Raw genomic sequence first — 19,670 nt, forward strand, 5'->3', positions numbered from 1 at the left:
TGCAGTGGCCACAGAGAGCAGGCGAGGGAGGATGGCAGAACTTCCCGGACCAAACTGAGGGTGGGGCTGCTATTTCTCTAGGCCCAATAACGAGATGCAGATCAACTGGGGAGGAAGAGAGGTTTTATTTCTGCAACCATTACAGGGAGAAGGCCTGGAAATTACCACCAGACCAACTCAATATTACAAAGTTTTCCAGAGCTTATATACCTTCTAAGCTATATGTCTACAAGTAAGTGTGCATTCTTCTAAAGACATAAGTGATTAACTTCTTTAATCTATAACTAAGGTCTGGGTCCTGAGGACCTTACTCTGGAGCCTCAGTCTATTTACTTAATCTAAATGGGTCCAGGTGCGGGGGGTGATTACCCTTATCTTGTCTCCTGCCAAATCACAGAGGTTTGGGGAGTTTCTTCAGACGCCCAATAAACTTGTTTGTGGAGGCCTGGGGAGTTTCTTCAGACTCACAATAAAACTTGTTTAATTCTAAATGGGTCCTGTTAAGAATTCCTTCGTTATTTTGTCATGCTTTAAGGCCCAGGAAAGGCCTAAGCAAAACTCTTGATGGGCTTTTGTTACATCCAGCCTTTGTATAAAGGTACTGGCTTTATTTAGCTTTTAATATTTAACTTCACCACTCAGTCAGTACTGAAACAGTTGTTATGGAGCCCTGTGTTAGTGAGACCTGGCTTGCCACAGAACCTGTCCCCTCAGGGAAGCCAGAACCCTGTCCTGCTGAGGAGGGAAGTCAGAGGATGCCGGCCAGAGAGGAGCCTGAGGGCTCTCCACAGGACCACAGGCAGGGACCCTCCCCTCTCCAGATCCACCATTCCAGACCTGGACATGGCTCCTGACCCATGTGTGTTCTTCAGTATGAGACGGTGGCTCCAGCGGCCTTTGTAGTCACACTGTGATATGTGATCCATGGTACAACCTCCACAAGAACAGTGTCCAACCTGCCAACTTTCTTCTTTCAAGGTAGAAGGAAGACTTTCAAAAGAGTTGTGTAATGGGTTAGCCTGGGGTTGATTTTGCTTTTTTTAAAAGGATATTACAAATAATAATGGATATATGAAAACAGATGATAGACCTTTAAGGAGAAATCGTTTTACAATGTAAATGACAAGGCTATTGTGCTGCAAAAAAAAAAAAAAAGCAGTTTTGCTTTTTTTTTTTTTTTGGTAAATTAGCTAAAACATTGTTAGGACTACAGAGGATGAACCCGATATATCAAAAAAGTTTCAAACCACCTGGATAATGTGTGGTTTGGGGTTGAGTGGCACAGGTAGATTTCATCACATCCCTATTAGGCCACAGAAATCAGGTGGTCAGTAGGTGGCTGCTAAGTTGGGGCACTTGGACACTGTGTCACTGAGGCTGGCAAGGCACAGTCCTTGTTGCAAACACTCCCCACCCATCCAGACCTGGGCAGTACTCCCAGCTCAGATACCTGGTAGGTATCCATGTTTAGGAAGCAGTTTTGGCCTCAAAGTGAATTCTTACATAGATTTTCCTGCATTGAGGCAATAGCACCAGCACAGACACAAGTGCCTGGCCCTAGGAATCATTATATTTCTCATTATGCATTAAGAGTTTATGATTCTGAGTTAATCCATCTTGAGCTCTGAAAGATAAAATGTCTAGATCCAATTGAAAACAATGATTTTTTAAAGAAGCTAACACTAATGAGAATAATAATTTTGAAACACATAGAACCGGTACTGTTACATTAGTATTGTTTGAAATACTTGTTCCTCGGTGCCATAAAGAAATGGCACTTGAACATAAATTTAATTTCCTCAGCAATGCCATTTTTACGTTCTGCAAAAAGGGCACAATCACCAGCAGTTTTGCCACAAGAGTATACTGAACAAAGGAGACAGGGTCATTTATAACTTGACGTGTCCACCCTACTACAGTGTCCGGTTTCCATTGGCTGGAACAGGATCTCACATTCTGTATTTGTCCCAATTTGCTAGCAACTTAGAACTTTTTAAAAGAGGCAAAGGCAGAGGAGAACAAAGGAAGGGGGAAGTCACTTGTGGAATGCTGAGAACGGTAAAAACACCTTCAAATAAGGAAGAGGAACAGGCTATGACCTAATGCTTGTTTGGATCAGTATAAGCATGCCAGGGTAAGTATTTAGGCTAAATTGTGGGAGCTAAGAACATAAAGTACATTAATTTCTTTATTACAGCTAGCAGATATTTCAGAATGTTACCACAAGCCTTTGAATAAATTTTGCTTCTAAGAGAAGTTATGATTTATTTTTAATTAGATGGGGAGGAAAGTCTCTTTGAAGAGGAACCTCTACTTTACTTTTTACAGTATTAATATATTTGGTCATTCCTTTATTGAAACAACAGTTGTTGAGATCCTACCACATTTCAGGCACTATGAATAAAATGATGCTTCAAGGACACTGTACTTTGCCCATCTCCAACTACATATCAGGTGGGAACTTCAGGAGAGAGATTTTGAAAATACGGGACACTTCTTAGTGTTTTTGCACACTGAGAGGCAGTGGAGTGGGAGAGGGGTTGAGTGCAGGAGAGAGAAGCAGTGCCTGCTGTTGCAAGGACTCTGAAGAGCCAGGAAGACGGGGCCCAGGCCCCAGGTGGCTCCTTCAGAAGGAGGAGTACGGCTCTGCGGAAGGCGGGAAGGACTGGACCAGCAGGATCCCCAAAGTAGGGGCCACAGTGGCCACGAGGATCACACCAGCGGGGGAGTGGGTCTGTGGACGGGGATCGGGAGCAGCAGGGATGAGGGAAGCAGCAAGTGTTCTGAAGGAAGGGGTTGTAGCCAGTTGTCACCACACAAACTTCAGTCCCGATAGGGCCAGGACTTCTGGATTTGTATGTGCTGTCCGAACTGCAAAAGGTGGACAAGTTCTAATTTTTAAAACAACACTGTGCCAGACAGTCAAAATGCGCTGGGTCCCATTTTACCAAGGGCCTGGAATGGGACCTCTGGACTGGATTTCATAATTCCTTCTGTCTCTTCTGACAACATTCTTACATTCTCAAGGCAAATTAACAGAAAATCTACCTAAAATGTTGTCAGAATTTTGAAAACCAATCTATTAGAAACAAACACTGACAGACAAAATAAAATGTATCCTACTTCATGGAAATGTATTAAAGTCTCTTGGGTAAACTTAGGAAATCCAAAATATAGAGAATCTTTTCTTCAATCTGAAAAGAAAATAAAAATCACCATTTGAAGATGCTACCAAATTTGAATTGAGAAAACATTTTTCCAACATGCCTGTGATACCAAAAATAAGGCAAATAAACTAGAATTTCAAGAAAGTAGAACGGGCACAAAGTTAGAGATGGAAAAAGAAGTGGAAGCAAGAAGTTACCTTAAGAAAAATATTGAAACTATAACCAATTTGCTTGTTATACATAATAGTTTATTCTCTTAAAAGTTAGCTAATTAAGAAAGCATTAGTACAACAAAAACAAAAAATAAAATTACAAGTTAATACAAATCAGAACTAAGAAAGAAGACGTAGTACAAGTGATTTTTTAAATTAGGGAAATATTTTTTCTAAACTCTGTTAATTGATGTTACCACCAAGTGGAAGAAACACAAACAGGCCAAAACATGTTAAGAGTTAAAGATTCTGAATGAAGTAATAAAAGCGTGATAAAGAAAAACAACAACACAAAAGGGCATTTCATCCTCAGCATTAGGCTGGATATGTTTTCAAATATTTTGAAAATGGCATGGATGACACAGATTGTCATAAACTACAGACATGACCTAACGTGGGAAGGACAACACGGGCAAGGATGATTATAAATCACTGTCACTTATCAGCCTGAATCCAAACGTCAGGAATGCTACCTCAGAGAAAAGAAAATGGTGTTTTTCTTGTAATTGGAGTTGTGCTCATAGAGAGCTTGCTGGGGGGGAGAGAGACAGAAAGGCGGGGGCAGGAGAAGGAGGGGCAGAGGGTACTGTGGGGGGCAGAAAGCCCGTGTGGAAACATTAGTATCTAGGGTAATCAGAGTCGTTTCTAATCTTTCTACAAATTTCTCAAACTCTGACACTAGATCAATATAAAAGGTAAAAAAAAATTACATATACATATATTATTAATAAGTATTAATAATATTTATATTATTAACTTAAATAAATGTTGCATCAATAAGGACTTAACTACATGAGTTATATTATGATTCTTTTTATTCTTGTTTTTTTTAGTGCTAGTATCCATCCAACACACCACTGGATGTGATTCAAGTGAAGGTGATTTTGCCCCTCAGGGGACATGTACTTCTGTCTGGAGACTTTGTTAATTGTAAACACCAGGAAATGCCCAAGGTATTACTGGGTAGAGGATGGGTAGGGTGCTAAGCACCCTGCGATGCTCAGGACAGCACCCCACAACAAAGAATTCTGCCTCCAAATCTCTGTACGGCTGAGCTTAAGAAACCCTAGTCTATGACTCAGGACAGGGTCAAAAGCTGCAGTGGGAGAAACAAGGTCCGCGAAATTCTGGCTGGCAGGAAGCAGACCAGAGGATCCACTTCCCTGGACACCAGCTGGCAGAAGCGAGGACCTAGAGACAATCTCAGCTGGCGCAGTCCCTGCAGGCATCAAGCTGCACATCACGAATGAGAGAAGGAGAATTGGGCAGGGAAATGGACTACCAGGTGGACAGGCTGGGCAGCCTGGTCTTCCAGGGTACAGGGTAGGGAGTGGTGGGACTCTCTCTGCCAGTCAGACAGCAGGCCTCCCCTGCAGCTCCGAGCACATTGTTCCAGAGCCAGGCAGCCTGAGCCCAGCACCATGGGGTAATTCTTTTAGAGCTGCTGGGGCAAAGTTAGGCAGGATGAACTGAACTTATTTTCAAAAGGTATCCACCCTGACTGCGAAGGGTGTGTAGAAAGTTGCTACAAGTCACTGCCAACTTATAATGGCTTGACTAGACCCTCCCTGCATTTAACACCCCCGGAGGGGTGGCCAAAAGTCGAATATATAATAAGCACCTTGATGACGGCCACAGACATGGATATGAGTGATGCTAGTCACCAGAGGCAGCCCCCTTCCCACTGTTCACCCACCCTTCCAAGCCTGCCAGAGACCTTCACCCAAAATGAATCAGCAAAATATGCAAGCAGATGTTTTCATCTTTGGAGACTTTAAAACAATGATCATCAAGAGAGAAATTTACCAGGAGAAAAGAGAATATCTTCCCTCAAAATCTCCTTGGAGTTTACTGCAAGGCATCTCAGGCAATGCTTTCCATATAGAAAAAAAACCCAGGTAATAGATATGCTGCAGCATTTTATCTTGTGTTTGATTTTCTAAAACTTACTTATTGATGATGGTGACCCACTTGTGTATTTTTTTTTTTTTTTTTTTTTTTTTTTGCTATGTGTACTAGTCAAGTTTCTTCAAAATTTGAAGTGACGCCACTAAGATAAACCTGTAGGAAATTTCTGTGTTTATTTATAAATTTATGTATCTCTTACGGGAATTGGCTCATACAATTTTGGAGTGAAGTCCCATGATAAGCTGGCTGCAGGACAGAGAAGCGGGAAAGGCCAGCGGTATCATTCAGTGTGAGTCTAAAGGCCTCAGAACAAAGGTGGGGGTGGGAGGCGATGGTGTTAGTCACTGATCAAGTCTGAAGGCCAGAGAACCAGGAGTGTGGATGTCCCATGATAGGCAGAGATGGATGTCCAAGTCAGAGATAGCAAATGCACCCTTCCTATGTCTTTTTCTCCTCTCTGGGCCCTGACAGTTTGGTGGATGCCTCCTTCATTTGCTGAGAGAAATCTTGGCTCAGTCTTCTGATTCAAAGGTGAATCACTTCTGGAAACACCCTCTCAAACACAATAATTTTACCAGCCATCTGAGCATCCCTTAGCACAGTCAAGTTGACGCAGAAAACTAACCATCACATTATGCCACAGGAAACCAAGAACAAAATCACAAGTAATTACATTGTGCCTGTGGGAGAAAAAGCCTTGACTGCCACAAGATCGTTCTTTAACCTTTCTCCAGGAGTTGACTACGCCACTGGTAGAGAATGGGTAGAGAGTTTTATACAGGAGATTCACGAACAAGTAGATTCATAAACTGTGATTCATTGGCAGAAACATGCACAACCAATAAACAAAAAAGGTGAAGGTAGAAAACTTGAAGGTATTCTTTTTTTCTTTTTTTGAGATGGAATCTCACTCTGTCCCCCAAGCTGCAGTGCAGTGTACAATGGCACGATCTTGGCTCACTGCAACCTCTGCCTCCCAGATTGAAGCATTCTTGTGCCTCAGCCTCCTGAATAGCTGGGATTACAGGTGCCCACCACCATGCCCAGCTAATTTTTGTATTTTTAGTAGAGACAGGGTTTCACTATATTGGCTAGGCTGGTCTCAAACTCCTGATCTCAAGTGATCCACCCGCCTCGGCCTCCCAAAGTGCTGGGATTACAGGCATGAGCCACCACGCCCAGCCAGAAAATGTGAAGGTGTTCTTATTTTAAAAAAAATCATAAGATGAAATTGCAATCTCCTAAGTGTCTAAAATAGTGCAGAATGATCCGTGTACCTTGCTGGTGGCACCATAAATTAAGTTATTGTCTCTGGAGAGCAATCAAATTATCTGTTGTAATACGATTAAACCAGTCTCAACCTTTACCTTGTAGTAAGTGCTTTGGGGATCTACTCAAAGTAACCAAAAACGGGAAAGAATTAGTTGAAACATGATCACCCTGCTCTAAAAACAAATAAATAAATTATAAAAATCTACATATGCCATAGCATAAGAATGACTAGGAAAAATATAGTTTATCCACAGGAACTAATGTGAGATAGCCATCAATATTAGAAGTAGGCATGCATATAGACTGCCAACATGTATAGTTGTTTTTTTTTTTTTTTTTTTTTGAGACAGAGTCTTGTTCTGTTGTCCAGGCTGGAGAGGAGTGGCATGATCTCGGCTCACTGCAGCCTCCACCTCCTGGGTTCAAGCGATTGTCCTGCCTCAGCCGCCTGAGTAGCTGGGACTACAGGCAAGCTCCACCACACCTGGCTAATTTTTGTATTTTTAGTAGAGATGTGGTCTCACCATGTTAGCCAGGATGTTCTCGATCTCCTGACCTCGTGATCTGCCCCCTCGGCCTCCCAAAGTGCTGGGATCACACTCATGAGCCACTGCGCCCAGCCCATATACAGATTTTTAAGTAAAATGTTAGGCCAGGCATGGTGGCTCACACCTGTAATCCCAGCACTTTGAGGGGTAGAAGTGGGTGGATAACTTGAGGCCCGGAGTTCGAGACCAGCCTGGCCATCATGGCAAAATCTCATCTCTACTAAAAATACAAAAATTAGCCAGGTGTATGCCTGTAGTCCCAGCTACTCAGGAGGCTGAGGCACGAGAATCGCTTGAACCCAGGAGGCGGAGGTTGCAGTGAGCTGAGACTGTGCCATTGTGCTCCAGCCTGGGCAACAGAGTGAGACTCTGTCTCAAAAAAAAGAAGTAAAATGTTAAAGAGAAAAAACTGTAGAATCTAAGAGTATACACGCACACCAGTCTCACCTATCCGAAGAAGTAGGCATGAATAAAAATCTACAGAGAATTTGAAATGACACCATTAAGATGAACCTATAATTTGCTTAATAATTATTCAGTGAGCACCTACTATGCTCAGGGACTGTCCTAGGTGATATGCAAACGCCTGTTACATCAGTGAACAAGAAGAGACAAAAACACATGCCCTTATGACGTTGATATCTTAAGAGGGAAACAAACACAAGCACACAAATAATGTGCATGCTTTTCACTGAAGTGTAATACACATACAGTGCACAGGCCTTAATGCATGCTTTTCATTGAAGTGTAAGATACATACAGTGCACAGGCCTTAAGTGTGCTACTCTGTGGGCTTTTCCACTTGTATACTCTTCTGGAATCACCTCCCAGCTAAAGAAAGAAAACTTACAGCACTCCACCAGGGCCCTTCAATAGGCAACCTTCCAGTTCTCACCAAGGTCACCAATCATCTGACCTCTGATACCATGGACTCATTTCCTTCTCCTGATTTTCGTGTAAGTAGAATGAGATTGTGTGTCCTTTCTCCTGTCTGGATCCTTTTACTCAACACGTCTGTGAGACCCATCCATGTTTTCGCACATAGCGTTAGCACGTTTATTTTCATTATAGCAGAGTAAGTATTCCATTATACGAATGATGGAATTATGTTGATAAACCACAGTTTATTTGTTCATGGAATTTGGATTGTTTTCAGTTATTGGCTATTTAAAGTAAAGCTGCTTTTGGCATCATTATACCAGGTTCTTGGAATCCACTAGGACTCATTCCTGTAGGGCGGGATTTCTGGGTTCTGGGTAGATGTATGTTTAGCTCTAGTTGACACTGCCAGTATTCCAAAGTGGCTTTCCCACCAGCAATGCATGACAGTTCCAGTTACTCCATAAATCACCAATAATTGTCAGTCCTTTCAATGTCAGCCATTCTAGTGAGGATACAGTAGGATCTTATGGGTTTTTAACTTTCTGCTGTCTAATGATGTTGAGCACCTTCTCATGAGCTTATTGGCCATTTGGATATTCACTTTTGGGAAATGCTTGTTGAAACTCTGACTCATTTTTTAATGAGTTGTATTTTTGGATATATAGTTTTTGGAGAAGAGACCTTTGTTGATTTGTAACAAGATCTCCCTGCTGAGCCTTGCGTGAATACCTGACCCACAGACTCAACAACTATTTCTGGTATCACAGCTTGGGAACTGCTAAGCTATGAGAATCTTACTCTGAAGCAGTTCACTCTCCAGTGAGATTTTAAATTACTTCAAGAAGAGGCAATGCAGATTGCTGTCAGGGTGGAGGAAGCCTATGCTTAGAATGTTCCTGCAAGGATGTGAGTCAGGAAGAGATCAACCTATAGATCCCCAAGCAGCCTTTGGAATTATAGACCTCAGAATGACAAACAGAAAAAGCTTAAGTAAAAAAGCAAACGATACAGCCAGGCGCAGTGGCTTGCGCATGTAATTCCAGCACTTTGGGAAGCCGAGGTGGGTGGATCACAAGGTCAGGAGTTCGAGACCAGCCTGGCCAACATGGTCAAAACCCGTCTCTAAAACAAAAAATACAAAAATTAGCTGGGCACAGTGGTGCACGCCTGTAGTCCCAGCTACTCGGGAGGCTGAGGAAGGAGAATCGTTTGAACCTGGGAAGGGGAGGTTGCAGTGAGACGAGATCACACCACTGCACTCCAGCCTGGGTAACAGAGTAATACTCCCTCTCAAAATAATAACAATAATGACAATTTTTAAAAAGCGAAGGATGCAGTCAGAACTGGCATCCACCTACTCACCAGAAATGCTCAATTCTAGAAAAGAGTGAGTAAATCTATTAGAGGTCTGAAGGTTTTCATCATAGAATTCTATCCCCAGCTGATATGGTTTGGCTTTGTCCCCACCCACATCTTACCTTGAATTGTAATAATCCCCAGGTGTCAAGGGTGGGGGCCAGGTGGACAAAACTGAATCGTGGGGGCAGTTTCCCCCATACTGTTCTCATGGTACTGAATAATCTCACAAGATCTGATGGTTTTATAAGTGGGAGCTCCCCTGCACAGGCCCTCTTGCCTGCTGCCATGTAAGACGTGACTTTGCTCCTCATTCGCCTTCTGCCATGGTTATGAGGCCTCCCAGGCCCTGGGGAACTGTGAGACCTCTAAACCTCTTTCCTTTATCAATTACCCAGTCTCAGGTATGTCTTTATTAGCAGTGTGAGAACAGACTAAATCATCAGCCAGAGTATTCAGTAAGCCTGTAAAGACACTTTCAGTTATGCAAGGACTAAAGACATTTCTCTCACAGGTACCCAGGAAAGAGAGGAAGTAAACCCAGAGAGAACGTCCTGATGACAGCTGTGCAGCAAGCCTGGAGAGGGTACCTGGGAGCCACCTGAGAAAAACAATAGAGACTGGGTCCTGGAGACCTAACAGAAGTGATGCAGTCATATAGTGGAGAAGGTAAAAGGGACCCTGGTTCTCTCTGATGGAGATTCCACCCCCTTGCGGTCCCGATTCAATGAGACACAAGCTCTGTGCAATTATGGAAAGCACTCAATAAGGCTGGATGAATGAATCAAGAGATCCAGGCCCAAAAAGAGACATCCTTTCCACAGTGCCTCATGGGGCTTCCTGCTCTGAGTCTCTCAGAAATGGGAGCAAGAATTGCTAAGTGCCTTACTATGCCCAGCAGAATCTTTTAGAACCCAGCCACTGCCAGGATCACCAGCCAGTCCCTTGGAAGAGGCAGTGACAGACAGACAGACAGTCTGGGTAGATGGCCAGGAGCAAATAAGACAAGACACACAGCAAATGTGGTTGAGGCTTTACTTCCATCAGGTAGGCCTAAGGCAGGGGCCACGCTGCAGGAGCAGGGCCTGTAAACCAGTCAATGCTGCTCTTTCATGCAACGTGGGGACAGCTTGGGGCTGAGCTCCACAGGCGAGGGACCAGGCAGGCCCTTCAAAGCAGACACAACCACTAACAGGAAGGAAGGTCAGGCTGGCCTTAGTGCAGGGAAGGGTAATGTTGGGAGGGGATGTTCATGTAGGAAAGTGGGTAGCTGAGGCTTCAAAGGGCCTGCATGGGACAGGGGTTTAGGGGAAGTGAAGAGGGGCAATAAAGTCTTGGGGGTAAAGATGGGAATAAACAGGAGAAAGGAACCAGGAGGCAGCGCTGGGATGCAGAGTCCAGCTGCACTCCACAGCCTGGGCAGCAGGCTGAGTATGGGCTCCTCACTCCCACCTCCTGGCCTTCAAGGCCCTACTTGTTGCCCCAGACAGCCATCTTTGTGAACACAGGTCTTGGGAGGAAGCGGCTGGACTTCATGTAGGCAGAGATCTTCTCCAAGCCCTGAGAGGGGGGAAAATAAGGCCAGAACTCAAGGTCAGCTCTCAATGAGGACAACCCCACTGCAGACACAGCAGGTCAGGGCCCTGGCCACAGCCTTTCCACGTGGGCTCAAGTGCTGAGGCATCACACAGCCTCTTAGGGTCCCCAGATCTGCAGAGTTAACTCTTCTAACTTCCTTTAAGTAATGTTGTACCACACTAACAGCTAACACTTATGAAGATTCTACACTGTGCTGGGTGCTCTGTACCCAAGAGAAATTACAACATAAGCTTAGAAAATCCACTTGACTACTCTGCAAGGCTGAATCTATTATCATCATTTCTCATGTGGGAAACAGAAGTTCAGCAACTACCTCACATTCAAATAGCTAGTAAGGGGGATAGAACTGCAATGTAGCCTGGTTCTGTCTCTCTCCAGTTCTGGCCTCTGTCTGCCAAATTCTCTTCTTCTTCTGCCCCACCACCCCTCACACCAGGCCCTGTCACTCCTTGACTGCACAGTCTCCTTTTCCACAGGGAGGCTCTTGGCTTGTCTGGGTATAGACACACAGAAGGGACCTTCAGCAGAACAAAGGGGCTCTGAACACACTCACCCAATGTCTCAGTAAAACCTGGATGGAAGTGGAATGGGGAGTGGCAGTGCACAAGAAAATGAAAGGGGAGACTAGGCTCTAATCATTCCTCTTAAAGCAGAATGTCCAACGTTCTCCATCTAGTATCTTAGCAAAATCTCACTGTGCCCTAACCGATGGCATCTTCAGCCCTGCTGCTGCAGATCAGGCTACATGACACTCAGATGTGCTGTGCACAATCTTACCAGGATTGAATGACCAGATAAGGTATTCAAAAAGATCCGTCTGGGCGCGGTGGCTCACACCTGTAATCCCAGCACTTTGGAAGGCCGAGGCGGGTGGATCACCTGAGGTCAAGAGTTGGAGACCAGTCTGGCCAACATGGTGAAACCCCATCCCTACTAAAAATAAAAAAATTAGCCGGTCATGGTGGCGGGCACCTGTAATCCCAGCTACTCGGTAGGCTGAGGCAGAGAATTGCTTGAATCCAGGAATCGGAGGTTGCAGTGAGCCGAGATCGCACCACTGCACTCCAGCCTGGGTGACAGGCTTGACCCTGGCACATAACAGGCCATAGCTCTCAGCTCTCCTCCACCCCTCCCTTCCCACCACCTCTTACCTAACTCCAAGGCCACTCAGCCTGGACCAGAACCACAGAACCAGAGCTGATGGAAACTAACTGAGCAAGCAAATCTCTTAATGGGGAGTGGAAAAGGGAAACAGATTCAAGGCTCAGAAGCCTGTTGGGCTAATGCCTCAAATCCCCAAATCTGTAGTAATGTAGGATTTGCTGCTCTCAAACAAGTTCAGCACACACTTCACAGGCTGCTCTGCCTGTAAGTCTCTCACTGCACTCATTTCCAGGATGGGGCTGTCATTTATGCATCTCCCACTGTGCCTCACACCCTGCCTCATGCAGAGGAGAACGTCAGTGAATAGGAGTAAAATCAGCATGCTACTCATCTCACAGGGGGAACACTTGGAACATTGGAGGGAAAAAAGAGAGGAAGAGGCCAGGCTCAGTGGCTCACGCCTGTAATCCCAGCACTTAGGGAGGCTGAGGTGGGTGGATCACCTGAGGTCAGGAGTTTGAGACCAGCCTGGCCAACATAGCAAAACCCCATCTCTACTAAAAATATAAAAATTAGCCGGACATGGTGGTGCACACCTGTAATCCCAGCTACTCAAGAGGCTGAGGCAGGAGAATCACTTGAACCCAGGAGACAGAGGTTGCAGTGAGCCGAGATTGCTCCACTGCGCTCCAGCCTGGGTGACAGAGCAAGACTCCGTCTCAAAAAAAAAAAAAAAAAAGAGGAAGAGAGGTAGAGAAGGAAAGTGCTCCAGCAAAGGGCATTTCAGCATAAGCTCCTTCAATAGGGGCACCCACATAGGTACCCTAATCCAGCTCCAGCCACAGCCCTGGCTCTCAGGATTCCCTACATGGGGGTTCAATTGTGCAAAGCTTCTGGGTGTAGCTGTGAATACTGCCTGTGGGTTCAGTATTGAACATCAATGCTACTGTGTGTCAGTCCTACTATTGCCAGCTGCATCCGTGCTCCTGAAGTGCTCTGCCTCTTCCAAAGTGTCCTGGGCTATGAAACCCAGGCTGGACAAGGCCTGAGGCTTTTCTTTTGTCACAAAAGGGAGAGCCCTGACTGCCGACCATAGATCCAGAGGCTCACAGGGAGCCCAGCACAGCCTCCACTGGCTCTGGGACCCTGAGCAAAGGACTCACCCTCTCATTCTCAGTTTCTTTGTCTCTAAAATGGGGGAGATAATTCTACCACCCTGTAGGAATGTTGTAAATTTCAAATTCAACACAATAGGTATAATGTGCTGGGCACAGTTCGTGGCATGAAGCCAGCACTCAATAAATGCAAGTTATTCTTTTCTTTTTTTTTTTTTTTTTTGAGATGGAGTTTCACTCTTGTTGCCCAGGCTGGGGTGCAATGGCACGATCTTGGCTCACGGCAACCTCCGCCTCCCAGGTTCAAGCGATTCTCCTGCCTCAGCCTCTCTAGTAGCTGGGATTATAGGCATGTGACACCACGCCCGGCTAATTTTGTATTTTTAGTAGAGACAGAGGTCTCTCCATGTTGGTCAGGCTGGTCTCGAACTCCCGACCTCAGGTGATCCACCCGCCTCGGCCTCCCAAAGTGCTGGGATTACAGGTGTGAGCCACCGCGCCCGGCTCCTTTTTTTTTTTTTTTTTTTTTCTTGAGATGGAGTCACACTCTGTCATCCAGGCTGGAATGCAGTGGCACGATCTTGGCTCACTGCAACTTCCACCTCCCGGGTTCAAGTGATTCTCCTGCCTCAGCCTCCCAAGTAGCTGGGATTACAGGTGCTCGCCACCACGCCTGGCTAATTTTTGTATTTTTTTTTTAGTAAAGATGGGGTTTTGCCATGTTGGGCAGGCAGGTATCAAACTCCTGACCACAGGTGATCTGCCTCCCTCAGCCTCCAAAGTGCTGAGATTATAGGCGTGAGCCACCGCGCACGGCCATAAATGTGAGTTATTCTTTGTGTAGCTCCAGGACTGGGAAAGCATCACAAAGGAGGGAAAGGAATAAGGGACATAAAGAGAAAGGAGGACAGGGGCATCACCTCAAATCGGGAGATGAAGTCCTTCAGGTTTGGGAAGGCATCCAGGCAGCTGGGCTCAAATACTTGGTTTCTCTCAAGGACATCATAAGCGATGAAATCCACAAAGGTGATCTGGATAAGGCCAAGGATATGTGGGCTGAAACCTCCATAATATAGGAAGTATGACAAATCTGTGGTGTCCCCATCACACACCCCCATTACCTTGTCCCCAAGAAACCATGGCTGCTTCCCCAGAAACTGTGAGTAGAGCTTCAGCATTTCAGGGAGTCCCTCCAGGTATTCTGGTTTCAGTTTCTCCTGAGGCAGAAACAGCTGTCAGCACCCTCAGACATAAGCTTCCTGCACAGATGCGGCCTCCCAGTTTTGTGCCTGGCCCCAGCTGGCCGCAGGCAAGCAGTCATCTTCCCCACAGCTGGAACTGGGTCAGTGCCCAGGCTTCAGCTGGATACATCAGCATTTATTAGACTCCAACTGGGTAGCTGGAGTCTTTCTGAGGTGATGGGATGGCAGAGCGGAATGTGACATTGTCCCTAAATCTGTCCCCACTGACCTCCCAACAACCTCTGGGTCAGCCCCAGGAGCACCTGAGCACCTGGTAGGCTCTGGACCCAGATATGAGCAGAATCAAGGATGCAAAGAACTAAAGGAGCTCCGAGAAAGAAGTAGAAAGTTTCTCCTAGTAGGGCAGCAGAAGAATACAATGGACATTGAGTGGTTTCTGGAAAGATGAGGAGATATTCAAAGGATGAGTGGAAGAAAGGAGGGGGAAAAAGAGCCTCTGGCTGCCCCTAAGCTGCCTGTTAGGAAAATTCGCTGATCTCAGTGTATGTCAAGAAAGCACTCGGAAGACACCAAAATTGCAGGTGCCATTACTCCTTTGTTTTGCACTTGTTTTCCTCATAGTTTGTGTATTCCAAAGCAGGCAGATGATATAAACCACTGGGAGAGATGACCCAAAGCACAGGTCATGAGTCAGAGATGGAGGGGATTCTGGAAGTAACCATTACTGTCTAGAGAGTGAATTCATACCCTGGGGAGTCAGGATTCTGTAAGTAGATTGGTGGGGAATTGATTTAGAGGTTTTATTTGACACGACTTTGGGGTTTGAGGGTCACTCTGGTGGCAGTATAGGAAATAGCCTGAAGGATGAGTAGCACTAAAGAGTTCAAATGGAAAACAGGACCCGTGTATTTGGCAGGACCACAGTCTTGGCTCCTGATCAAAATGAGAGGTGAAGCTGGCTGGGCTTCTGGGTCAGGTGGGGACTTGGAGAACTTTTCTGCCTAGCTAAAGGATTGTAAATGCACAAATCAGTGCTCTGTGTCCAGCTAAAGGTTTGTAAACACACCAATCAGTGCTCTGTGTCTAGCTAATCAGGGGACTTGGAGAACTTTTCTGTCTAGCTGAAGGATTGTAAATGCACCAATCAGCGCTCTGTGTCTAGCTAAAGGTTTGTAAATGCACCAATCAGCACTCTGTAAAAACAGACCAATCAGCACTCTGTAAAACAGACCAATCAGCACTCTGTAAAATGGACCAATCAGCTCTCTGTAAAATGGATCAATCAGCATGATGTGGGTGGGGGCCAAATAAGGGAATAAAAGGAGGCCACCCCAGCCAGCAGCAGCAACCTGCTCAGGTTGTCTTCCAGGCTGTAGAAGTATATTTTCTTTCAGTCTTCACAATAAATCCTGCTGTTGCTCACTTTTTGGGTTTGAACTACGTTTATGAGCTGTAACATTCACTATGAAGGTCTGCAGCTTCACTCCTGAAGCCAGCCAGACCATGAACCCACCAGGAGGAATAAACAACTCCAGACGCACCACCTTTAAGAGCTGTAACACTTACTGCGAAGGTCTGTGGCTTCACTCCTGAAGTCAGCAAGACCACAAACCCACCAGAAGGAAGAAACTCTGGACACATCTGAACATCTGAAGGAAAAAACTCCGGACACACCATCTTTAAGAACTGTTAACACTCACCGCGTAGGCCCGCGGCTTCATTCTTACAGTCAGCCAGACCAAGAACTCACCAGAAGGAATCAATTTTGGACACAAACTCTGCAGGGAAAGGGGAGACTGGGAGTGGGGTAGGGGACACTGGGGGTGGGGTGGTGTGGGGGGACTCGGGGGGACTCACAAAATCTGGGTTATAGCAGAGTCTGGCCAGCTGCATACGGTTGTCCATAAGCTGGTTCTCCAAAATGTCTTCCTGAATCTTCTCCTTTTCTGTCTCCCCACCTACCACCCGCAAAACACAGACTCACTCTCAGCATCACAGCCCAGCCAAGCCCAGGAGTAGGCCACGGTCCCTCCACACCCTGCAGCCAAACGCACTCACACAGGTTGTGCTTGCGGGCAATGTACCGCAGGATGGCGTTGCTCTGGGTGATCTTGTGAGTCCCATCAATCAAGTAGGGCAGCTGGATGGATGGGAAACCGGGAAGCTCAGTTGAGCCACCAGGCTCCCCAGCATCCCCTTCCCATAAGCAAGGGCAGAGAGAAGACCGGGCACTCACTGTGCCTGCTCATGGCAGGCCTGAAATAAGAATATTGTCACGTTGGACACAGAACATCATGGAAGGGCTGTGGAGACAGCCAAAGTGAGAGAAATTGGGCAGAAGACTCCTGATCTGAACACCTCTAAACTGGGGAGAGGAGATGCAGTCTGAGACACGTCGCACTTTTCCCCAAAACCGCCCCTTCCCTTGCACCTACATTGGGAAAGTCCAGGCCCAGCTTGAATTTTTCATTCAGCCACTGGCTTCTGTCATAGTCAGGAGCTGCGGTGGGGAAGATGAAGTGAAAACAAACCTCCCCAGAGCCCAGCCCTCCTTCCCGGGGACCCTCCCAAAGAGCCAGTGGCAAGATCCCTGAGACAGGTGGATCTAGAATCTGACCACTCAGTCCCACATCCCAGGGTTCAGAGAGAAGAATCCCGGTGAGGGCTCTGGACCCCACAACGGCTAAGGCTTCCAGGGTTTAGGCAAGTCCAGAGGGACACCCAACCCAATTAGACAGGGGGCCCAGCATCCCACCCCAGCATTCTGCCTTGCAAGGAGCTCCCTCACCAGGGCTCAGGGAAGGGACAGCCTGCAGCTCCAGCAAGGGAAGCCTGCAGAGTCAGCCACAGGTGGCCACCATCGGTTGCTTGGTGCCAACCTAGTGTGAGTGGGCAGAGCCCAGACACGAGGGTGCCATTACCATCCCCCATCATGTACTTCTTTTCCTCGTAGCTTGAATCTGTGTATTCCAGGAGCAGGCGGATGGAGTGGGCCAGCTGGGAGAGATGGCCCACAGCTCGGGTCAGAGACGGAGGGTCCCTGACTTGGTGACGACTCTGCACAAGGGGAGCCCCGTCTCCTCCTCTCCTTCCTGCCTCACCCCCCTGACCCCTGCCACACGCACACACGCGGCAAGCACAGACCCTGCTGTCAGGGACAGCCCTGAAGAGGAACCGTCCCTAGAGCCCGTCCCGCAGCTGCTCCACACTTCCCCGTCTCCACGCACCACCCGTCCCACCGCCCAGCGGACCCTCGCTCACCCCGCGGATGTTCCAGTACCCCAATATTATGGGCATGGTGCTGGTTGCTGTGGATTCTGCAGACAGGCCTCAGCAGGGCGGGGCTCAGCCTTTGTGAGAGGCCCAGAGAGGGTAGAGGGGGAGCCTTGCTAGGTCCCCGCCCCACGGCCCGCCCTGCCCCCGAAACGGGCCAATCTGGAGGCCCGGAGCGTGCTCACGGGGCTAGAAGGAGTAGGATCCCCTCCCACCTCCCAGCCCCGTGGGTTTCACGAGAGAGATCAGGACGCCCAGAAGCCCAGGACGGGGGAGAACTGGTTGAGTCCAGGTGTTCAAGACTGAACTGAGCTATGATCGCGCCGCTGCACTCTAGGTTAGGCAAGAAAGAAAGGCTCTCTCTAAAAGAAAGAGAGATTCTGAATAAAGTAATAATAGCCTGATAAAGAAAAATAACACAAAAGAACATTTGGTGCTCAGGGATTCACTGGATAAGTTTTCAAAACTTTTCAATGTATGATATAGATTGTTATAAACTGCGGACATACATGGCATGACAGACCTAACATGGGAAGGACAACACAGGCAAGGATGATTATAACTCACTGTCACTTATCAGCCTAAATCCAAACGTCAGGAATGCTGCCTCAGAGAAAAGAAATGATGTTTTTGTCATAAGTGGTGCTGTGCTCTTAGGGAGCTTGCTGGGTGAGGAGAGAGACAGAAAGGTGGGGAGCAGGGGCTGGGGGACTCGGGGAGGGAGGAGAAAGCCCATGTGGAAACGTTAGAATCTGGGGCAATCAGAGGTCTTTGTATTCATTCTTTTTGCAAATTTCTCAAACTCTGATATTAAATCAAAATAAAAAGTTAAAAAAAAAACTACCAGGACAGACATACACAAATAATATTAACTGAAACAAATGTTCCATCAAAAAGGACTTACCTTAACTACATGAGTTATATTATGATTTCTGTTATTATTATTATTTTAATATTAGTATCCATCCAGGACACCACTGGTCTTCAAGTGGAGGTAACTTTGCCCCTCAGGGGACATGTAGGTCTGTCTGGAGACTTTGTTAATTGTCACCACTGGGAAGCGCCCATGGCATCTAGTGTGTAGAGTTTGGGTAGGATGCTGAACACCCTGCAATGCTCAGGACAGCGCCCCACAACAAATAATTCTGCCCTCCAAAATGACAGTACTGCTGAGGTGAAGAAACCCTAGTCTAAAACCTGGCCAACGTGGTGAAATCCCGACTCTACTAAAAATGCAAAAAAATTAGCCAGGCCTGGTGGCGGGTGCCTGTAATCCCAGCTACTCAGGAGGCTGAGGCAGGAGAATCGCTTGAACCAGGGAGGCGGAGGTTGTAGTGAGCTGAGGTTGTACCACTGCACTCCAGCCTGAGCAACAGAGTAAGAGTCCATCTCAAAAAAAAAGAAAAAGAAACCCAGGAATGGGTCAAAAGTTGCAGTGGGAGAAACAAGGTCCTCAAAATTCTGGTGGCAGGAAGGAGACCAGAGGACCCACTTCCCTGGACACCAGCTGGCAGAAGCGAGGACCTAGAGACAATCTCAGCTGGCGCAGTCCCTGCAGGCATCAAGCTGCACATCAGGAATGAGAGAAGGAGAACTGGGCAGGGAAATGGTCTACCAGGTGGACAAGCTGGGCAGCCTGGTCTTCCAGGGTACAGGGTAGGGAGTATGGGACTCTCTCTGCCAGTCAGGCAGCAGGCACCCCCTGCAGCTCTGAGCACATTATTCCAGAGCCAGGCAGCCTGAGCCCAGCACCAGAGTGGGTAATTCCTCTAGAGCTGCTGGAGCAAGGCTAGGCAGGATGAACTGAACTTATTTTTGAAAAGTATCCACCCAGCCTGGGAAGCATGGTGAAACATTGTCTACCAAATATATGAAAATTAGCTGGCCATGATGGCCCTTTACCTGTGGTCCCAGCTACTTGAGAGGCTGAGGTGGGAGGATCATTGGAGCCTGAGAAGTCGAGGCTGCAATGAGCCGTGATCACATCACTGCCCTCCAGCCTGGGTGACAGAGTGAGACCCTGTGTCAGAAA

General features: G+C 46.8%; 1 protein-coding gene across 1 annotated transcript; it reads right to left on the minus strand.

Moving 5' to 3' along the window:
- Positions 1–10,366: 10,366 nt before the first annotated feature.
- On the minus strand, positions 10,367–17,692 carry GSTM2 (glutathione S-transferase mu 2). Its single transcript, NM_001134015.1, is given in 8 exon segments — positions 10,367–10,905; positions 14,084–14,194; positions 14,285–14,380; positions 16,223–16,323; positions 16,424–16,505; positions 16,801–16,865; positions 17,287–17,362; positions 17,627–17,692. Coding segments are annotated over 8 exon segments (657 nt in total). The 5' UTR covers positions 17,663–17,692; the 3' UTR covers positions 10,367–10,815.
- Positions 17,693–19,670: the final 1,978 nt, after the last annotated feature.

The sequence above is a fragment of the Pongo abelii genome, chromosome 1 (genome assembly GCF_028885655.2).
Source record: "Pongo abelii isolate AG06213 chromosome 1, NHGRI_mPonAbe1-v2.0_pri, whole genome shotgun sequence".
In the NCBI taxonomy this organism is placed as follows: Eukaryota; Metazoa; Chordata; class Mammalia; order Primates; family Hominidae; genus Pongo; species Pongo abelii.